This window comes from Schistocerca gregaria, chromosome X (genome assembly GCF_023897955.1).
Source record: "Schistocerca gregaria isolate iqSchGreg1 chromosome X, iqSchGreg1.2, whole genome shotgun sequence".
NCBI lineage: Eukaryota > Metazoa > Arthropoda > Insecta > Orthoptera > Acrididae > Schistocerca > Schistocerca gregaria.
The window spans coordinates 669,968,990-669,989,020 of NC_064931.1; the positions used below are offsets into that span (position 1 = coordinate 669,968,990).

At 37.9% G+C, this 20,031-nt stretch overlaps 3 protein-coding genes across 5 annotated transcripts in view; all 3 read left to right on the plus strand.

Moving 5' to 3' along the window:
• LOC126299023 (serine-rich adhesin for platelets-like) overlaps positions 1-9,116 on the plus strand; it is a 39,553-nt gene extending 30,437 nt beyond the window's left edge. For all 3 annotated transcript variants that reach the window (XM_049990659.1, XM_049990661.1, XM_049990660.1), the window contains exon 3: positions 4,529-9,116. In XM_049990659.1, the coding sequence (XP_049846616.1) occupies positions 4,555-8,466 (3,912 nt within the window). In that variant the 5' untranslated portion in view covers positions 4,529-4,554 and the 3' untranslated portion in view covers positions 8,467-9,116. The remainder of the gene's footprint in view (positions 1-4,528) is intronic.
• The window catches only part of LOC126298264 (uncharacterized), a 226,816-nt gene that overhangs the window by 115,558 nt on the left and 91,227 nt on the right, over positions 1-20,031 (plus strand). The gene's annotated exons all lie outside the window — the stretch shown is intronic.
• LOC126299026 (protein GVQW3-like) overlaps positions 1-20,031 on the plus strand; it is a 168,570-nt gene that overhangs the window by 92,588 nt on the left and 55,951 nt on the right. The gene's annotated exons all lie outside the window — the stretch shown is intronic.

Consider the following 20,031-nt stretch of genomic DNA (forward strand, 5'->3'; position numbering starts at 1 on the left):
GGTACTGTTCCCTGTTAATGTCACTGCGGCATAGATCCAGGAGGTCTTTTACCTTCTCTTCCTGAAGTTTCAGTGCTCCACGGTATTTCGGTTCCAACTGGAAGATTGTATCGGAATTTCGGGATTTTCCGGAAACTGGCAAACTTCTGAATTGTTGATTATGGAAATGCTTGAAAAAGATGTGATTAACATCACTTTTGTTATATTGAAGTTGCGTCACTTTAAGCCATTGTACTTGATTTCCTTCACTGTCAATTTTATTATTCTTAAACTTTTCCTTCTGCATAGCACCAAAATCCAAAAAGTCCTTCTGGTCCATTTCAGTGACTTCATACTGTCTTTGTTTTGTAGCAGTTTGAACAACAGTATACCACCCCGAAGGGTCATAAATAACATTTTTTGCAGCCCTTTCTATACGGGCATGGACAGAATTACACTCCATTAAAGAGTGGCCAGACTCAAAGAAGCACTGCTGTATCACCGGGATGTTCAATGTTTGGACAGCATGAAGGAACATGGTACTCATGTTGACATTTCGGTTCTGTCCACCACAAGTGTAAGAGAACAAAACAACTGAACGGCTATCTGCAATCTTCTGGAGTTCTTGAAATACACCTGATGCTACTTCAATTGAGCCGCGTTTAGTCACACCTTCATGCCACATGTAATTTCTAGCTTTCCTGGTAACAGTATTGTATACTGTGAGGTTGTATACTGCCAGTCTTCTTTTGTAAAAAATGGTTTTAGCTGCTATGTGTGGACAGTATCTCACAGCTTCTTGGTCAAACTCCAGCAAATGACATTCTCCTGCTTTGGCCCGCTACTTCAATTCATTTTTTAGTATCATAGCAGCCTCCTTTCTCTTTAGGTGTTCTGAGTGCTGGTCTTTCTCTGCCTCTTGATTTTCTTCAGAGAGATTTTGAAAGCAGTGGCAGTGGTCACATACATCTTTTCTTGCTACATGAAAGCCTAAGTTAAACTCTGTATTGAATATTTCTCTGTAAAGCCAATATTTTTCAGCAATAACCTGTTCCCCTTCACAATGTTCCGACCTGAAAGGGATCCCAAACGCTCGAGCAGTACTCAAGAATAGGTTGTATTAGTGTTTTATAAGCGGTCTCCTTTCCAGAAGAACCACATCTTCCCAAAATTCTACCAATGAAGTGAAGACGACTATCCACCTTCCCCACAACTGCCATTACATGCTTGTCCCACTTCATATTGCTCTGCAATGTTATGCCCAAATATTTATTTGATTTGACTGTCAAGTGCTACACTACTAATGGAGTATTCAAACATTACAGGATTCTTTTTCTTATTCATCTGCATTAATTTAAATTTATCTATATTAAGAGTTAGCTGCCATTCTTTACACCAATCACAAATCTTGTCCAAGTCATCTTTTATCCTCCTACAGTCACTCAACGATGACACCTTTCCGTACACCACAGCATCATCAGTGAACAGCCACACATTGCTATCCACCCTATCCAAAAGATCATTTATCAGATAGAAAACAACAGTGGACCTACCACACTTCCCTGGGGCACTCCAGATGATACCCTCGCCTCCGATGAACACTCACCATCGAGGACAACGTACTGGGTTCTATTACTTCAGAAGTCTCCGAGCCATCACATACTTGGGAGCCAATCCCATATGCTAGGAGTCTGCATTGGGGCATGGAGTCAAACGCTTTCTGGAAGTCGAGGAATATGGCATCTCTCTGATACCATTCATCCATGGTTTGCAAGACATCATGTGAAAAAAGGGCGAGTTGCGTTTTGCAGGAGTGATGCTATCTAAAGCCGTGCTGATGCATGGACAGCAACTTCTCTGTCTCAAAGAAATTCATTATATTCGAACTGAGAATATGTTCGAGAATCCTGCAACAAACCGATGTTAAGGATATTGGTCTGTAATTTTGAGGATCCGTCTGTCTACCCTTCTTATGTACAGGCGTCACTTGCGCTTTTATCAGTCTCTCGGGACTTTACGTTGGGCAAGAGATTCGTGATAAATGCAAGCTAAGTAAGGAGCCAATGCAGTAGAGTACTCTCTGTAAAACCGAATTGGAATCCCATCAGGACCTGGAGATTTATTTATTTTCAAGCCATTCAGCTGCTTCACAACCCCAGGGATGTCTATCACTATGTCCTCCATACGGGAATCTATAAGATACTCAAACGGCAGTATGTTTTTACGATCCTCTTACGTGAAAGATTTCTCAAATGCTAAACTTAAAATTTCAGCTTTCGTTTTGCTGTCTTCCGTTGACAGACCAGACTGATCAGTGAGTGACTGGATGGAAGCCTTCAACCCACTTACTGATTTTATGTAAGACCAGAATATCCTTTGGGTTTTCTGCAAGATCTTTTGCTAAGGTATGGCGGTGGTAGTGGTTCAATGCTTCACACATTGCTCTTTTCACAGCAGCATGGATCTCTACTAACTCTTGCCTGTCCTCATTCTCCTGATCTTTCTTGTACCGCGAGTGCAACTGCCTTTGCTTCCTGAGTGTTCTCTGAATTGCGCTGTTAAACCACGGTGGGTCTTTTCCGTCCGTAACCCACTTTTTCGGCACCTACTTGTCCAGTGCGTGATTTACAATGTGTTTAAAATTTGCCCATAATTCTTCCACATCCATCATACCGGAAGTAAATGAAGTATTTTTTTTTTTTTTTGGCTGCTTGTGTGAGAGGGACAATTTTTATCTTAACATTTCTTTTAGTAAGTGTACTAGGGAGGGTGTGGTGATGTGTGTTTGCTCATTTATCACATATTTGTTTTCAGCAATGGCTTTCTGAATGTGGAAGTTTTCTTGCGTTTGTATAAGATATTTATCATGGTTGCTTATTCTCATTATTTTGATTTCTTGTTCCATGTTTGTAGGATGGTGATTATGGTGTTCTGAATGTTTTGCAAATGTGGAATGGTTTGTTTCATACTTCCAACACCTGACATGTTCTTTGTACCATGTTTTAAAATTCCCGCATGTCATGCCTATGTGTATCACATTACGACTTTGACATTCAAATTTATATATTCTGATCACTGGAATTTATCCCTCTTGATAGTTGGTTGTCTTAGATGTGACTGGAGGGTTTGCCCAGTCTTATACGCTATTTGGAAGCCCTGTCTCCTTTGGATGTTTGCAACATGTCCACATTCTCCACATTGGTGTCAGTGCCACATGACTTGAATTTAGTCACTGATTAAATAATAGTTGTCCATTAATACTGTTCATTGGTAAGCCACATTTATATGGTACAAAATCAACAACATGCGTAATAATCATGACTGGTCACAGGAAAATCCACACACTACAGTGGAACCAACATCAAACTTTGTTTTTTGGTCTGTGTTTGATGTGGCATGATCCATAACATGCTGATAAGTCCAGTTATTGTAGAAAAGCGAGTTATTGGGCAGACCTACTTGCAATTTTTGGTAAGTTCATTCCTTTGTTCCTTTGGCCACATGGATTGCAGGGTACTTCCAACAAGATGGAACCCCTGCACATTTTACTTGGCATCTTAGGGAACATCTCAACCACATTTATCCTAGTTACCCAACTGGTAGAGGTAGTACAATTAACTGGCCACCAAGGTCGCCAAAGCTTACAACATTAGATTTTTGTTTGTGAGGTTGGATGAAGTCTGAAGAATATAAACAAATGACGAAAATGCAAGATGAACTGCTTGGTCACATCATGGACATTGCCGCTCTCATTACAGAACATGCACAGGCACTCGGACAAGCAACGAAGTATGTTCTCCCAAGAATGCAGAAATGATGGGCTATTTGAACACTTACTGTGAATTGTACAACAGCTGTAAACAGATGTGTGTGGTAATGCTTAGAGGTGTATGTTATTTTTTTCATTTTGTGGTTTTAAAACACATGTTTGATATTTACTAACTGTTCTGCATGTGTATGTGTGCAAAATTGACTATGTATTGAATAATATTCAAATTAAATAACAATGTAAATTAACTGTGTGCTGTCTCGGAATCCATTCGGACTAGGGCATATGTCCATACCCAATTTTTTGCTTCAACTGATTTTTTATTTCATTTCCCTTAATACTGACCATTCCTTTTGAGACACCCTGTATAAGTACATGTGTGAAGTATTGGACCTTAATGCTTCTTCCTGATCGGACAAGAGGAGTATTGCAAGTGCACTGAAAAGTGAAAAGGCGATGGGGAGGGAGTGAGTTTTCTGGCATCACTATTTATTACTTGCAGGTTGCATTTGTGCTGTGCTAGACATAATAGAGAATTAATTTGTAAATTAAACAACAAAATGTGTGTTTGACAATTACATGGTTCTGTTAAACTTGACTTGTTTTGATGAATGTGACATCTTTTTGATTGTAAAAATTCCTTGCATTAGAAGTTTTCATGAGGGTTTATTATTATTATTATTTATTTTCAACTGAAATCTGTTGCAGTTGTATTAAGATTTGTTTGTTAATTGTGCTTCTGGCTCACGTGGTAATCTGCTATTTAATTTATCTTTACAGTGTCTGCCTGAGAGTGAATAGCCAGCATGAAAACCAGATCTAGTAGCAGAGGCAGAGGGGAAAGCTGTTCACTCAAGAGGACGAATGAATCAAGAGGAAGTGCATCAGACATCAGTCAAAGTGCACAGCATGGTAATACAAATTCTAACAGAAGTTTTATAGGAGTGACCAAAAACAGCAGGAAAAGAAGGCATTCTGATGTTACATGTAGCAGTAAGAAGGCAGCGACTAACTACCAGGAAGAATCCAAACATGTCAGTAAGGATGACCAGCTTACAAATGTTCTAAATAAAACAGTGTCAGTGGTGCTAGAGCCACTTGATATGGAGAAGCGTAGGAAGAATGAATCAAGAGGATGTGCATCAGACATCAGTCAAAGTGCACAGCATGATAATACAAATTCTAACAAAAGTTTTATAGGATTGACCAAAAACAGCAGGAAAAGAAGGCATTCTGATGTTACATGTAGCAGTAAGAAGGCAGCGACTAACTACCAGGAAGAATCCAAACATGTCAGTAAGGATGACCAGCTTGCAAATGTTCTAAATAAAACAGTGTCAGTGGTGCTAGAGCCATTTGATATGGAGAAGCATATGCAGGCTAAGGTTGCAAATCGCAATAAAAAAAAATGCATCGGTAATGACTCTGTCAGAGATGTCAAAGTAACTGCTAAGAGTTCAGATGGTTGCAACACAGAAAATCAAGAGGACTCGAAAACAGGAAGCAGACAAAGGTGTTTGCAGAAATCCACTCATCATGATGGCAAAGAACTACATAACAGTGATCAGAAGAATGTAGCATCCCTCAGCTTGAGTGATGATGATGGCCAGGGGTTGTTGGAGAGTTCAACCCATCAGAGCAGAAGACAGTTGTGGGATGCTTCCCACAAAATGAGTTCAGAATTTCGTCGAGAACGCCGTAAAATATATAAGAAGCCAGTCTGTATATGTTGTGTAGGAAAAGATAACAACAGTGGAAGTGAAATAAGAGTTGCAAGTGATGGCTTGAAGGCAAAACATAACAAACATATGGAGAAGAGCATCAGAAATAGTGATGTAAATAGAACAGCCAGTAGTACCCAAAAAAGAAAAACTGTTGTGGATGCTTCTCACAGCAAAGTAAAAGATACTGATTATCAGTATGGAGGCAGACCACTAACTACAGAGCACAGCAGTACAAGCTCTGAAACTGTCACAACTCTCAAGATGATGACTGAAGTATTTAAAGATGGCCAGTCATCCAGAAACAGAGAGATTATTAACAGCCACAGTAGTAGGAGGTCAGTCACACCAACTTCATGTTCTGTAGCCACAACACCTTTGCAGATGAGAGACAGTGCAGCTTCACAACCTGGTCATGCACTTACACATTTAGAAATGGACCCATACTTGCGTCGACGGTCAGCATCAGCGCCTCCTCAGTTACAGTTGGGTGACACTTTTCGAAAAACTGTTGATGTGTTTGCGCGTTTACTTCAGGATGTGGCAGCACATCTGCAGAAATGTGGTGATACATTAAGTGACCATAATTTTGAGCATATGGTAGCTGGTGTTTCTCACTTGGTGTCCAGCTGCACATGCCATTCACCCATTGGGTGTTTGGTATCCAGCATTCATTGTATGAATGCATTAAAAAGAAGACTGGCTGCAGAATTAAATGTGAGTTCACTATCGAATGGTGATGCAGTACAGCCAGAGGCAGCAGGCACAGAATCAAATGGGAATTTAATGGGAAGATTCCATCTAGAAGCAAGCATCAAAGAGAAGACCAATACAGAAGCCAGTGTAGAAGGAGGTAGTATATCTGAGTCTGCACCTCAGTGTGATGCCACAACATTAACAATGAAATCCAGAAACATGTTGGCTGCTGAGACCTGCATAAGCACATCACACACCACTTCTCTTACTGAAGAGACAAATGACACACCATCACCAGTAGGTAGCACTGATAATGCACATATTGAAGCAAGTATCGGAGAAACAGCCCGACTGGAAGCAAACACAAAAGAGAGTACCAGCACAACAACATGTATAACAGAAGACAGTGTCTCAAAGTCAGCATCAGAATATGGTGCAATGTCGTCATCAGTTGAGCCCATAATCGTGGTGTCAGCTGCTGGGACATTTACTAGTACTAGTTCTTCACCCACTGGAGGCACAAAAGAAATCCTGGACCTACATGAAGTGGATACTGTAGTTTCTGATCAGAATAATGTAAATGACAGAGTGGATGATAGAACAGGGTGTGCCAGCTCCAAGAGTAATGTAATGTGTGGGAGTGCAGAACGAGAACAAGATGGTGAACGGAATACTTTTGACTCCGTCTGTCTCTCTATGGAAGAGATTGAAATAAAGGAAGAAGTTGAAACCTCAGAAAGTGACAGTGAATCAGAGTTGTCTGAAAAACAGTACTCACAAAATGGGACAGAATCTGATGCAGGTAGTTGTGGTCCTGAAGGGGAAGAGACAGACAGAGATGAAAATATGGTTGAGGTTGAGTGTAACATTGTCGAGGCCTTAGATCTAAGTAACCACACCAGAAATGAATCACATATGGAAGATCAGAGAATGGAGGCACAGCATGAATATGGCAATAACAGCACAGAAAATGATGTTGCTCAGGATGCTTCTAGTAATGGAGTGAATACTGCTCCTGCTGTCAACAGGGGAAGTGATACTGATGCAGTCAACAATACTGGATACAGTGGAGGTAGGGATGGTGAGGGTGATGTATATTATGGTGGCAATGGAAATGAAGATGTTGAGGACACAATTGATGAACGGTATGGTGGCCACATTAATGAAGACAATGTTGGGGACGCTACTGCTGAAAAAGTTGTTGCCCAAGGTAATGATGATTGTGTTGAGGGCACCAGCACTGAAGTCATCGGTGGCCCCAGTACTGAAGGCAGTGGTCAGGACACCAGTGCTAGTAAGCAGGTGTCAGCTGCTGGGACATTTACTAGTACTAGTTCTTCACCCGCTCGAGGCACAAAAGAAATCCTGGACCTACATGAAGTGGATACTGTAGTTTCTGATCAGAATAATGTAAATGACAGAGTGGATGATAGAACAGGGTTTGCCAGCTCCAAGAGTAATGTAATGTGTGGGAGTGCAGAACGAGAACAAGATGGTGAACGGAATACTTTTGACTCCGTCTGTCTCCCTATGGAAGAGATTGAAATAAAGGAAGAAGTTGAAACCTCAGAAAGTGACAGCGAATCAGAGTTGTTTGAAAAACAGTACTCACAAAATGGGACAGAATCTGATGCTGCTGCATTTGGTCCTGAAGGGGATGAGACAGATAGAGATGAAAATATGGTTGAGGCTGAGTGTAACATTGATGAGGTCTCAGATATAAATAACCACACAGGAAGTGCATCACATAAGGAAGATCTGGGATTAGAGACACAGTATGAACATTACGACGACAGCACTGGGAATGTCATTGCTGAGGATGCTGCTAGTAATGCAGCCAGTATTGGTCCTGTTGTTGACTGTAGAGATGACACTCATGGAATCAACAATACTGCATGCAATGGAAATCAGGACATTGATGGTGACATGGGTTATGGTGGCAACAGAAATGAAGATGGTGTTGGAGACACCCCTGCTGAATCTACTCAAGATGGTGTTGGGGATAATGGTGCCACCAAGGAGGGTGACAACAGAAATGAAGAAAACGTTGGACATGCCAACAAGAATACTGGTGCTCAGAGTAATGGTTATGCATGGCTCTTTGAAGGACAGCATTCTGGTCCAGGCTTTGCAGGGCCTGACTACCGCCTATATCGGGACCCAAACATCATCTATGTCCAAGCATTAATATGCACTGTACGGCAATTAAGATATGGTAACCATCAGGAGATGAATATAGTTTATGAAGTAAGAACATACCAGAATGGAGCCTGGCAAGTGCAGCGTATACGACCATTTTAAATGTACCTACTTTTTATGAACATTCTCTCGATGCAGAAAAAGATGTTTGCAGAAATCCTCTCATCATAACTACGTCATAGTGTTCAGAAAAAAGTAGCATCCCTCAGCTTGAGTCATGATGGTGACCAGGGGTTGCTGAAGAGTTCGACACATCAGAGCAGAAGACAGTTGTGGGATGCTTTCCACAAAATGAGTTCAGAAATTTGAGGAGAGTGCTGTGAAGTATATAAGAAGCCAGTTTGTATATGTTGTGCAGAAAACGATAACAACATTGTAAATGACATAAAGAATTCTGTGACAGTTTCGAGTGAACAGTCTGTGAATAACCTAATACATTCCCCTCTCTGACCTCTAACCCATGTCATGCTTGGATTTTTATTTGTAGTCACATAATAATTATCTAGCTGTGAAAAGGAGTAGTGGATCATGATGTGCAAAACCTACATCTGCTATGCCAACAGTGTCAGAAAATACTGTATTGTTTCTAATGCAATTTAAAAAATTTCTATAAATTAAAACATTATGACAACAAATAATGCATTGTAGTGAATTTGAAGATGTATGTATTTTACTGATACATGAACATAGGTACTAACATTGATTCTGAATATTTGCATGCCTTATTTGAATATATCAGTACTTGATACCTATTACAACCCTACAAAATTATTGCATACATTTAACTTAAATAAAATCTCTACAATATTTTTTTAGAAATGAAATTATAATAAAAGCTTTGACTTTTGCAAAGGTTCTAGAAATTTAAAATGTAGACAGGAGGCTGAAATACAGCACAGGATAAATAGTGGATGGATGAACTGGAGGAAACTGATTGGAGTACTATGACAAGAAGGTTAGCTGCAGAATGAAAGGAAAGCTTTACAAGTCTGTGGTGAGGCCTGTGATGCTGTATAGTGCAGAAACTTGTCCAATTACAAAAGCCAGAGAGAAAAAGATGGAACTGGCAGAAATGAGAATGTTAAGGTGGATGAGTGGGGTGATGCGAAAGGATAGATAAAAATGAGTACATCAGGGAAACAGTGAAAGTGGGGCCCATAGGGAAGAAGATCCAAGAAAGTGGGCTAAGATGGTATGGACATGTGCAGAGGAGAGGGGAGTACTATTTAGGGAGAAGACCTGGGAATTGAAGGATCAAGGAAAAGAGGAAGACTGAAACTGAGATGGACAAACAAGGTAACAGCACTGTATAGGCATTTATGGAAGAGTAGGATGCAGCAAAGCAACTCCGAGCCCACATGACATGGAAAAAGGCTGAGATGGTGAGGAGGAGGAGGAGGACGACGTGCCTCAGTGAACAACAGAAATTTCTTATTTTGATACATTGACTGCGGGCAAAATATCAATGCATCATGTGACCAAGCAGTGCTCATTTGCCGCATAGCCATCGGATGCAAAATAAAACCATAGGATTGTGCAGTTGGCCAACTGATGCAAAATTTAATAGTCAAGGTGAAGTGTTCGGTACTTGGTTCAGATTAACTTCCTGTCAAAAAATCGACCAAACTGATGTCAAACAATTTTTTTGTGGATAGTTTACACCTTAACACACGACTGGATGCAAAAATCTGAAAAAATACAAAATCATACTTGGTTAATTGATGCATAACACTATCCAATTATGGATGTCTGTGTCCATTACATTCAGTTAATCATTCTCTTTCACAAACATAATTCTCTTAAGAACATACAGTGAATGACAGTCAGTAAATTATAATTTTTAAAGTAGTCTCTACATAATTCACGTTTACTTATATTGGGAATTATCGTAACTGATCTATTTCGAAGCCTGAGATTCCAGCCCATGTACACTTTGAGTGCTCCTCCCCAAATTTCAATCCCATATTGCAAATGCAAGTGAATTAATCACAGTACACTTTTGTAAGTCCATGTAAGATGTTTGTCAATCACAACGCCAAAAAACTTATATTTAACAGATATTTCAGCAGAAGAAAGTGATTCAGTACGAGATCGGTTATAATTTAACTAGAACTTCATTACAACAGTCTTGTCCTTATTCGATGTAAGTTAGCTTATTGTTGGATATTCCATGATCAGTACAGAGTTATCTTCATTGCTTTATGATGGTAGCTGCTCATTATGACCACAGCTAATAAGTGCTGTGTTATCAGCATAATTCACTAGGTTTTCAGCTTGTTATGTCCGTAACATATACAGTAAACAAAAATCGCCCAAGAATACTTCATTGGGGAATTCCGCAGTTAAGAGTTTTATATGCTGATTTTACTGTTAAGATTTTACTTTAATTGTTACGACAGTTTAGTACATCGTCTTGTATCTTGGTGACACAGACTGAAGTACTTTAGTGCTACTCCTCTTAGGCCATAAGTTTCTAATTTGGATAATTGTACTGCATCATTCATAGAATTGAAAGCCTTAGACAAATCAAGGAAAGTCACAATGACTTTGTTTCCTTTGTCCAGTCGGTTTAACAGATCGTGAATAAAATTTGCTACTGCGGTCTTCGTGGATCTTCCTTTTTGAAGCCCATGATCCTAGTTATTTGAATTACTCATTTTTACTGACTTTATTTGTAGTGTGGTTCAGTTTGTTCTTTACTTCTCTTATGAAAATGTTTCATGAAGGCCTCGCACAGTGTTTTTTGTAAACTTGGAAGGTCTTTGTTTAGTTACACAATTTCAATATTACAGTTCCCACAGATTCCTTTTTTTCACAGCAGAACTGTATCTTTTATTGACTCAGTTACTACATATAACTGCACTAGACATCATATTGAACTAAATGATTATTGGTTTTCCTGTATGTTAATGGTTTTGAGTGTGATGAAGACACCCATAATCAGTGTCAGCACCAGATCACATTAAATATTATTTCAACCGGTTGGCTATATTATACAAATCATATCCTCGTATGATTTCTGGCTCACAGCCATGTTTAAAATTGTAAAAAAAATCATCATTTGAATGTTAGTAACACGTTGGAAATGTATGGTGCTGAAAATAGGAGGGCACACCAAAAAGTAAGTTACATATTTGGCAGGCCAAATGTCTGTTTTTGAATGTTAGTCTTCAAAGTGATACAGATACATGACAATAGTTTTCAACATAGTCATAAAAATTACATAAACAGTAATTGGAATGTTCTACCAGTCATTCAGTTCCACGACAATAGGATTTTGCACCTTGGTCATGAAGACATTCGAGAATCACTGTGTGAAAGTCTTCACCATTGGAAAATCTCTTTCCTTCAATATGTTCTTTTCACTTGCCAAAAAGATGGAAATCACGTGGTGCAAGATAATGACTCTACAGTCGGCATCATCCCATCTGTGTGGCCATGGTTAAATAGTTGGTTTCATTTCACTGTGGCTGGGTGTGACATTGCATTTGGTCCATATATAGCCAGAATTTTGTGCTGAATCTATGGGCAGTTGAGACATTTTGCTTGCGAATATCGCACTGTCTAGTGTGCTTCAAATTTTGAATACATTTATAGTTGCTGTACCACTGCAGTACTACACCAAGATTCATCTGTTATCCATACTGCAAGAGACCCAGAATGTTCGCTCTCTTCTGACAGTGCACCAGTTTTGGTGCACAGTGGTCTTTGCGTTGGTTGACATGTGTAACTGACTTTCCAAAGTCCCTATGGACTGTGTTAATGTGTCAACTAAAAACAAATTGTTTAGCTCTTCCATTTTTTTTGTGATTCACACAACTAAATTTCATAAACTTTTTAAAACATGGCCTTCATATGGAACTTAAATGGAACATTATATGAATTCTCCTTCCTTGGACAATAATCTCCTCACTTATTTTCTGTGACAGTCTTAGCTTAATGGTATATAATGCCCATTCTGCAACAGTTTTCTTGTATTCTAAGTATTGTTTCCTCTTCAGTTTTTTCAGCAGTCATTTGAAGCCACTTGGTTTTCATTGCTTTGTTTAACTTCTGGATATTGTATTGAATAGGAATGTTATCCATTGTTGTTAGATTTGAAACATGTGCAATATAACTTCCCCTCTTATTCCCTCCCTTGTCACATCAATGAAACATGGCTCTTATGTATCTTTGATCGTTTCTTTTCCTTACTGAACCAACTTCAGTTTTGTATGACATTTTGTTTGCCTCAACAATCATGCATCTCAGTATTGTTGTAAGGTGCTGTGACACTCAATGAGAATTTCATTTACTTATGTTCCAGGTATTCATATTGTTTATCGTGGGAAGAGACCAGTTTCCATATCTTTCACAATCATTATATTAAATCATAACTTACTGAGTTTCACAAATAATGTGATGCTATAATAATTTACAAAATTGATATTTCCTGTATACTTCTTTTTCTTATACTCCAATTTTTGGTGCCATAAATATTTCTCCTTTTTATTTTGATTTCTCATTTTCTTTCCATACAATACTAAAGTAGTGTTCTCTCAGTGTCACTTGGAAGAAGTCTTAAAGAAGCACGTAAGTGTAGGCTTCCACAACAATTGTCACAGTCAGTAAAATTCTTTGTTTATTGAAAGAAGTAAGCAATTGATGAAAAACATGAGGAACAAATACTTAGACAGGTACATATATTTTTATGAAATATCTTTATCATATTAGTGTGTTTTTTTATTATTACATGTGTCACTGTTCTTTACCAAAAATGTGAATAAAACTGATTTATTGTAGGAAAAACTATTCTTTCCAATGATTTATCTCAAATCTTGGAAAAATCAATAGTTTTTATGATTGCTATTAAAATTGTCAGTCAGACATTTTATGTCATTGGATAAGTAATCAAAAATGTTGATGGCAGCATTGTGCATCACCATATTTTACTAGGTATGGTTGCATTGGAGATGGTATGATCTAGACCTTGGAATGGGCTGATCCTGCCACTCATGCTGGGACCTACAGTTTAACATGGATTCTGAACCATGATGCAGCTTGGCATTTTTCATGTTAATGTATACTTGGCAGTGCTGAAAGAAGTAAGAGAAAACATCTTAGGGCTGACAGTGAATTGTAGCCAGGGCCTTGACATCTATATTCTGGCATTAACCTACTGAGCCACGAAGCTGTTGTTCAGAATAAATTGCACTGAGAATTCATTGCAGATATTTTGTAATAGTTGAACACTTCAACATCTGTGATAATTTCCATCACTGATGTTTCAGTTTATTTTTGTCCTTCAAATAATTGAGGCTTAAGATCAATTATTTAAGCTGTACAATAGCACTTGGAAATATCTTAGTGAGTTGGTAAACTTCTATGTTATTTGGCACTTAGTACACAATAACCAAAAATTCTGCTGTGTACAATGATATGATGATTAACTAGAGAATGCAAAAAGAACAGGTCACTATATGGGAAACAGGAGTTGGCAGACGACACATATTTAATCAGTGTCCCAAACTTAACCATATTAGACAGCACATAAATGTAGGGTTTTGGAGGAATGCAGTTAGTCAGTAAAACATTTATTTAGCAGAAGTGACCAATGAGAATATAGTGTGAAATAGACAGTTGCACATCATGCTGAGACAAGAGGAATTCTTACACTTACTCCTCAATACATTTACTTCTTGACAGTGTTGATGATTAATAATAAATTAATTTCTAGGGGAACTGAAACCCACACAACCACACTAGAAAAATACAGAAATAATATCAATGTAGATTATGCTTCCTTGCATATTATCAACTTCATGCTGATTGAACATTCACTTTGAACTTATTTTGTGTTTCTGTCATACTGGAAATCAGCATGTAGACTTAATCAGAATTGTGGAAGTGTGTTCTAATGTCTTTTAGTTTAAAAGTGGATGAAGTTCAGAAATATTTTGAGATTGTATGTCTTTTACGAATTTTGTTTTAATTTGAGAATTGTCAGTTTTGAAGAACTGCATTAGCTGAACATTATTAAAATGCTGCTCTACGCTATTTACTGGCAGATTTTAGTTATCTTTTGATCTGTTATTTTGTAGTAAAAATGTCAAATGCAAAACACTGTTGTTGGACTTATTGTTTAGGTGTTGTGATGAGAAAACTTGGCTGTAATCCTTGAATTTATGTTGGCATTACTTATGAATAACCATCATTATGAGTTTACAAAGCAATAGCTCACTGGCTGAAATCTACGTGGGACTGCAATCCACAGCAGGCATCAAATCAGGGTTCTGTTACTGCTGTGTTGTTTGATAAATTCCTGTTCCATCGCAAAAGTGTGCCAACTTTGTCCTTGTGGAGCACTGCCGCATTCAACTGTTGTGTTGACCAAGGGAAATGTAGCTTTTGAGGAGTAGTAAAATGGGATATATAATACTGTGATAACATTCACACGTGCTGCTCTCTGGCGGTGAATGACAAAATGTCAAGTGCAACAGTAAATGAAAATTCAAACTATGCTGTGTAAAAATTATATGCAATAAGTTTTGGATAACAGAATGCTGATTTTAAAGAATATCATCTTCTGCTGTGCTCTTTTAACATGTGTGTTTTGAGTTAGTGCATAAGTCTGATGAGGTAGTCCAGACACTTCAAGAATGCTTAAAGTGTTTTTTTCCTCCTGCGCCACCATGTTTTTGATGAATACATAAGTAAGTTGGATTATGAACGTTTCTGATGAATGCGTAAATAAGTTAGATTACTATGTGTTCACAATGTCGAGAGAAAAATACAGCAGTTTGATTTGTCTCTTAACTGAGTGCAAGAACACACTCCAAAAGGAATTCTGATCACCTTAAATTTGGCTGTTCACATTTCACTAGAGTTGTTCTCAGATGTTTGTCATAAGATGTGGCAGCAGATGGAAGTTTCAGGTTGTTATTTTGCAGCCATTCACTGTCAGAGCCTTTAACCCACCCCCTTGCTCTAGTGGCTTCAGTTGTCTAATGACCAACAAATATTTGCAAGACAAGCACCTAAAAAAAAGTGACCATTTGTGTGATAATAGAAAATGAGCAGGTGGATGTTAAAAATAATAAAAGTTACTTCAATTTTGTGTTGTTGATGTAGAATTCTACTTTGGTGGGTTGTATAGATCGATTACCTTGCTTCCGAAGAGAGGAATGGGTTGCTGTCTTTGATATAAGTACTGTGAAATTATTGTATGGTACAACACTGTTTTCACTTTAGATGTTTAATGAATGTCAATTTCTTCCAAATAACATCAACAAAAACATTTCCCATGAAGTAAATTACAGAAATCAGTATGCAGTACAGCTTGTCATGGCTGCTTATATCTCATTCTATCTTCACTGCACTGCCCCAGGCTCAAGACTTGACCATAGAGTATGTACTTAAGAACTTGTTCTACAGTTCTGTGCACAAATCAAGTGCAGTGATACAGGAAGCCACAGTAAAGAGATTTTTGAATACATCGATCTTTCTTGTTACAAAGACATGTGTACAGTATCAATACGACCAAAATTACTTCCAAAGAGATACAGTCACATTTAATATTTCATTAGCAAAAGCATCAGTTCTCTTTTCGAGTGATTATAAGAATAATAACTGTTATATAAACTGTGTATCAAGAAGGCGAATACTTATGCATTTGATGTATCATACTTTACAATACTTTGTGAAAAAAACAAGGTGTCTTTCCTCCATATGGGATTAAATGTTGTATGCTGCATAGTTTACACACGGGGGGGATCAAGCAATATGATGTAGTGGCAAGGCACTGGACTCATATTTGGTAGGATGGTGGCTCAAATCCTTGCCTGGCCATCCAGTCTTAAGTGATTTCCCTAAAAGGAAAAATGGTGGGCTGGTTCCTTTGAGGATGTCAGGAACAATTTCCTTCCCTATAATCCACAATCTGAGCTTGTATGCCATTTCCATTGACCACATCATCAATGGAACAATTTATCATAATCTTCTATCCTTCTTTTTATCATCATAGATGTATTATGTAACTTTTTAGGAAGCCTCTAAACCACTCTCTGGTACATCAAGATCATCTTCAAATGGTACCATCTGTGGTACATTATGACCAACATTCCCTAACTGAGTGCTGTGTGTGTTCTAATTTTACAGTAATTCTATGTCTCAACACATTTTATCTAATAATCATACCCTTTCCTGATGGCTTAGGCAATTATTGTTTGTGCCTTCCAAACTCCCTGGAATGATCTGTTGCACACGAAGTCTCATCAGCATACAGAAATCCATCCACTTTTTTGTGTGTATCTTATGTTCCTTGAGAACTAACCACCGTTTTGCTGTTACTTGTTGATTTTCCATAATGTAACTTCCTTTGAACTTTTTCTGCATTAACTTCAGTTTTAGAATAACATGTGAAAGGAGTGTTTCATTTATACCAAGGAAATAATTCATTTCTGTTCTCAAGTTTTGTAATATATCAGGGATGTCATTCCAGTCACCTGTTGTTTTGTTGTATTCAGTTTTTAAGGGTCTTGGTGTCTTATATCTTGTTGAACTGAAATGTTGTATTGAGAAGTGATGTCAAGTAAGAGAGACCCAAATGCTGTGAACTACACACAAAATTAGTTTTAAAGGTTGTTCATTCCAAAATATTTACACTGTTTCATAGTTGGTGGCCAGTTCCAGTTCTGCAGTTGTCAGTACGTACAGGTAAATGGGAGCACATTTCATTCTTTGTGATCTTGTAAGGAAGGAGACTCACCTGACTACTAAGCAGTGTCACAGATTTGGTTAAAGTTCAAAGTAACAGAACATAGAACAGAAATATGATTGCATTAGTCCACTTGAAAAGATTTACAGTATAGTTCAGTCCCACATCGTCATGGCCTAGCGGAATGATCCTGCGTTAACGAAGAAGTGGAACGTGCAAATAGTGAGATGAAACAGATATGCAAACGATTCGAAAATGTGACTTTCATTGATATAAGCAAACTAGGAAGGAGATTCCATACTAGACATGGTTTCCACTTAAATAGATTAGGATAAATTTCGTAATAGCAAAAATAACAGAAATAGTAAATGCCAAAACGAAAGTAAGTTGTGACACTTCAAACGTAATTTCCCTCAAGGACAAGACCAACAAACTACTTGGTAAATCTGAAAATGAAGCATCACCGCTACAAGAAAAGTGTGATGTTCTGACATTGCAAGAAAAAATCCCAAGTTCACAATGAAGCATATCAATAACAACAGAACCAACACCTGAAGTATCAGAAACAGCTACACCATCATCATCATCATCATCATCATCAGCAGCAGCAGCAGCAACAACAACAAAAGAAATGACAGCATCAATGACACCGGGAGCTACACTGGCAGCAGCAGCAAGCAACTCACCATATCCCAGTGAACGACCTACAAGGTGCAGAAAACCTGTCCTTCTGGAGGACTTTTGGTACCTCACGGGTGCAAGGAACGGAGTATGACACCACAAAATGTAAATACAAATGTAACCAGTTCTCATCCTCATCACCTGCAGATTATAAGCTTAAACATTCAGTGTCTTCGAAATATATCATTAGAGCTTGAGGTAGCTATGAAAAGTGCAAATATTGACTGCATGTGCATTGTGGAGCATTGGTGCAGAAGTTTAGAACTAAGTAGCATTAATATTCATCCGTTTAAGTTGGCAAGCCAATATTGTACAAAAAATACCGAAAATGGAGGTGTATGTATATTTACCAAACCAAGTAGCAGCTATAAAAGAAGGTGTGAAGCTGAATCATTGAGTGTGGAAAATCAGTTTGAAGCTGCAGCTGTGCAGCTGAATGAAATACAGGGAAAAGTCATAGTCATAGCAATATACAGACCACCTACTGGTAATGCAGACATATTCTTTAACCAATTAGAAATATTGCTGAACACTCTGTTCACTGATAGAGCCACTGTAGTTGTGTGTGGGGATTTCAATATTAATCTTATGAGTGAAAGTAGGCTAGGTTGAAACTACTTAACAGATTTAGGAACCTAAATCTGTTATGTAGTTTCAACCTGCTTCCACACATACACACACCCACAATAATAACAAATAATACAGTCAGTCTTATTGATAACATATTTTCAAATGTAGGATGCACAGAAGTTAAAGTAACAAAAACTGATTTGGGATTATCAGATCATAATGCTCTTGTCCTCAAAATCCCTTCAAGGCCACTGAAAGAGAAAAAACACACTTCATGTATAAAAGAAATTTTTCTACAGAGAACAGTGTAGAATTCATAAATATGCTAAATAATGAGGCTTGGGCAGAAGTACTATCCCTAACAAATACAAATGATGCATATAACACATTTTATTCCATTTTCATGGGATATTTTGAAATGTGTTTTCCAAAAAAGTTGTCAAAAATCAGGTCACATGGCAATACAAAGCCAAGTTCTTGGATCACAGCTGGCACCAAAACTTCGTGTGGAACTCTAAAGAGACTAATTTCTAAAATGAAAACATCCACAGACCCACAATTCATAGAATATGTCAGGAATTACAAGAGGATATAGAGAAAAGTAATTGCTAAAGCAAAATTCATGAGTAATGATAGTTTTATAAGACAGTCTGAAAACAAATCAAAAGCCATATGGGGTACTGTGAAGACTGAAACGGGGAAGAGTTGTGAAAACCAGGACATTAGCCTCAAAAATTTAAAAAATGTCAATATTAATAAACAAGATTTGCCAAATTATATTAACAATTATTTCATAAATGCAACAACTTCATTAAGCTTAAAATTTACAAACAAAGAAAAACCTGAATATCCAAAAACATTTTGTAGGATGAGGGTAGAGCCAACAAATGAGGGTGAAGTGTTGAAAGTGATACAAAGCTTGAAACCCAAAACATCGGCAGGCATAGATGAGGTGCCTGTGTCAATCATAACAAGGACAGCACCACAAATCGCAAAGCCCTTTGCACACATAGCCAATTTATCATTCAGTGAAGGAGCATTTCCAGAAAGGCTGAAAATTTCAAAAGTGAAGCCATTATTTAAAAACAGGGACAAGTATAAGGTAGAAAACTACCGCCCGATATCTCTCTTCCCCGCATTTTCAAAAATATTATAAAAACTGATGAAGCACCGAATCAACACGCATCGAAATGACCATAATTTACTTAACAGAAATCAGCATGGCTTCCAAGCACGTAAATAAACCGAAACAGCAGTAATGTGCTACACTGAACAAATAATCAAAAATCTAGAAAAAGATTAGTGTAGTAGGAGTAAATTTAGACCTCTCCAAAGCTTTTGACACTGTGAACCAGGACATTCTCTTAGAAAAATAGGAATCGTTGGGTATACATGGGTTAGGAAAAAAATCGTTTGAATCATACCTAAAAAACAGAACACAGGTTGTAGGACTGACATCAACTTACTCCAACCACAAAATAAATTCAGTATCAGAGGCAAAAAATGTAGAAATAGGAGTAGCACAAGGCAGCATCCTAGGGACCATATTGTTTCTTGTCTACATAAATGATTTTCACACCTCAGATGATGCAGCCAAAGCAATAATATTTGCAGATGATACTAGTGTGATAAGTGCACCAAAGCAATTGCTACCAACGAATGCTGATAAAGTACTAAATTACATCCACTCTTGGCTCAATGCAAGCAGGTTGACATTGAAT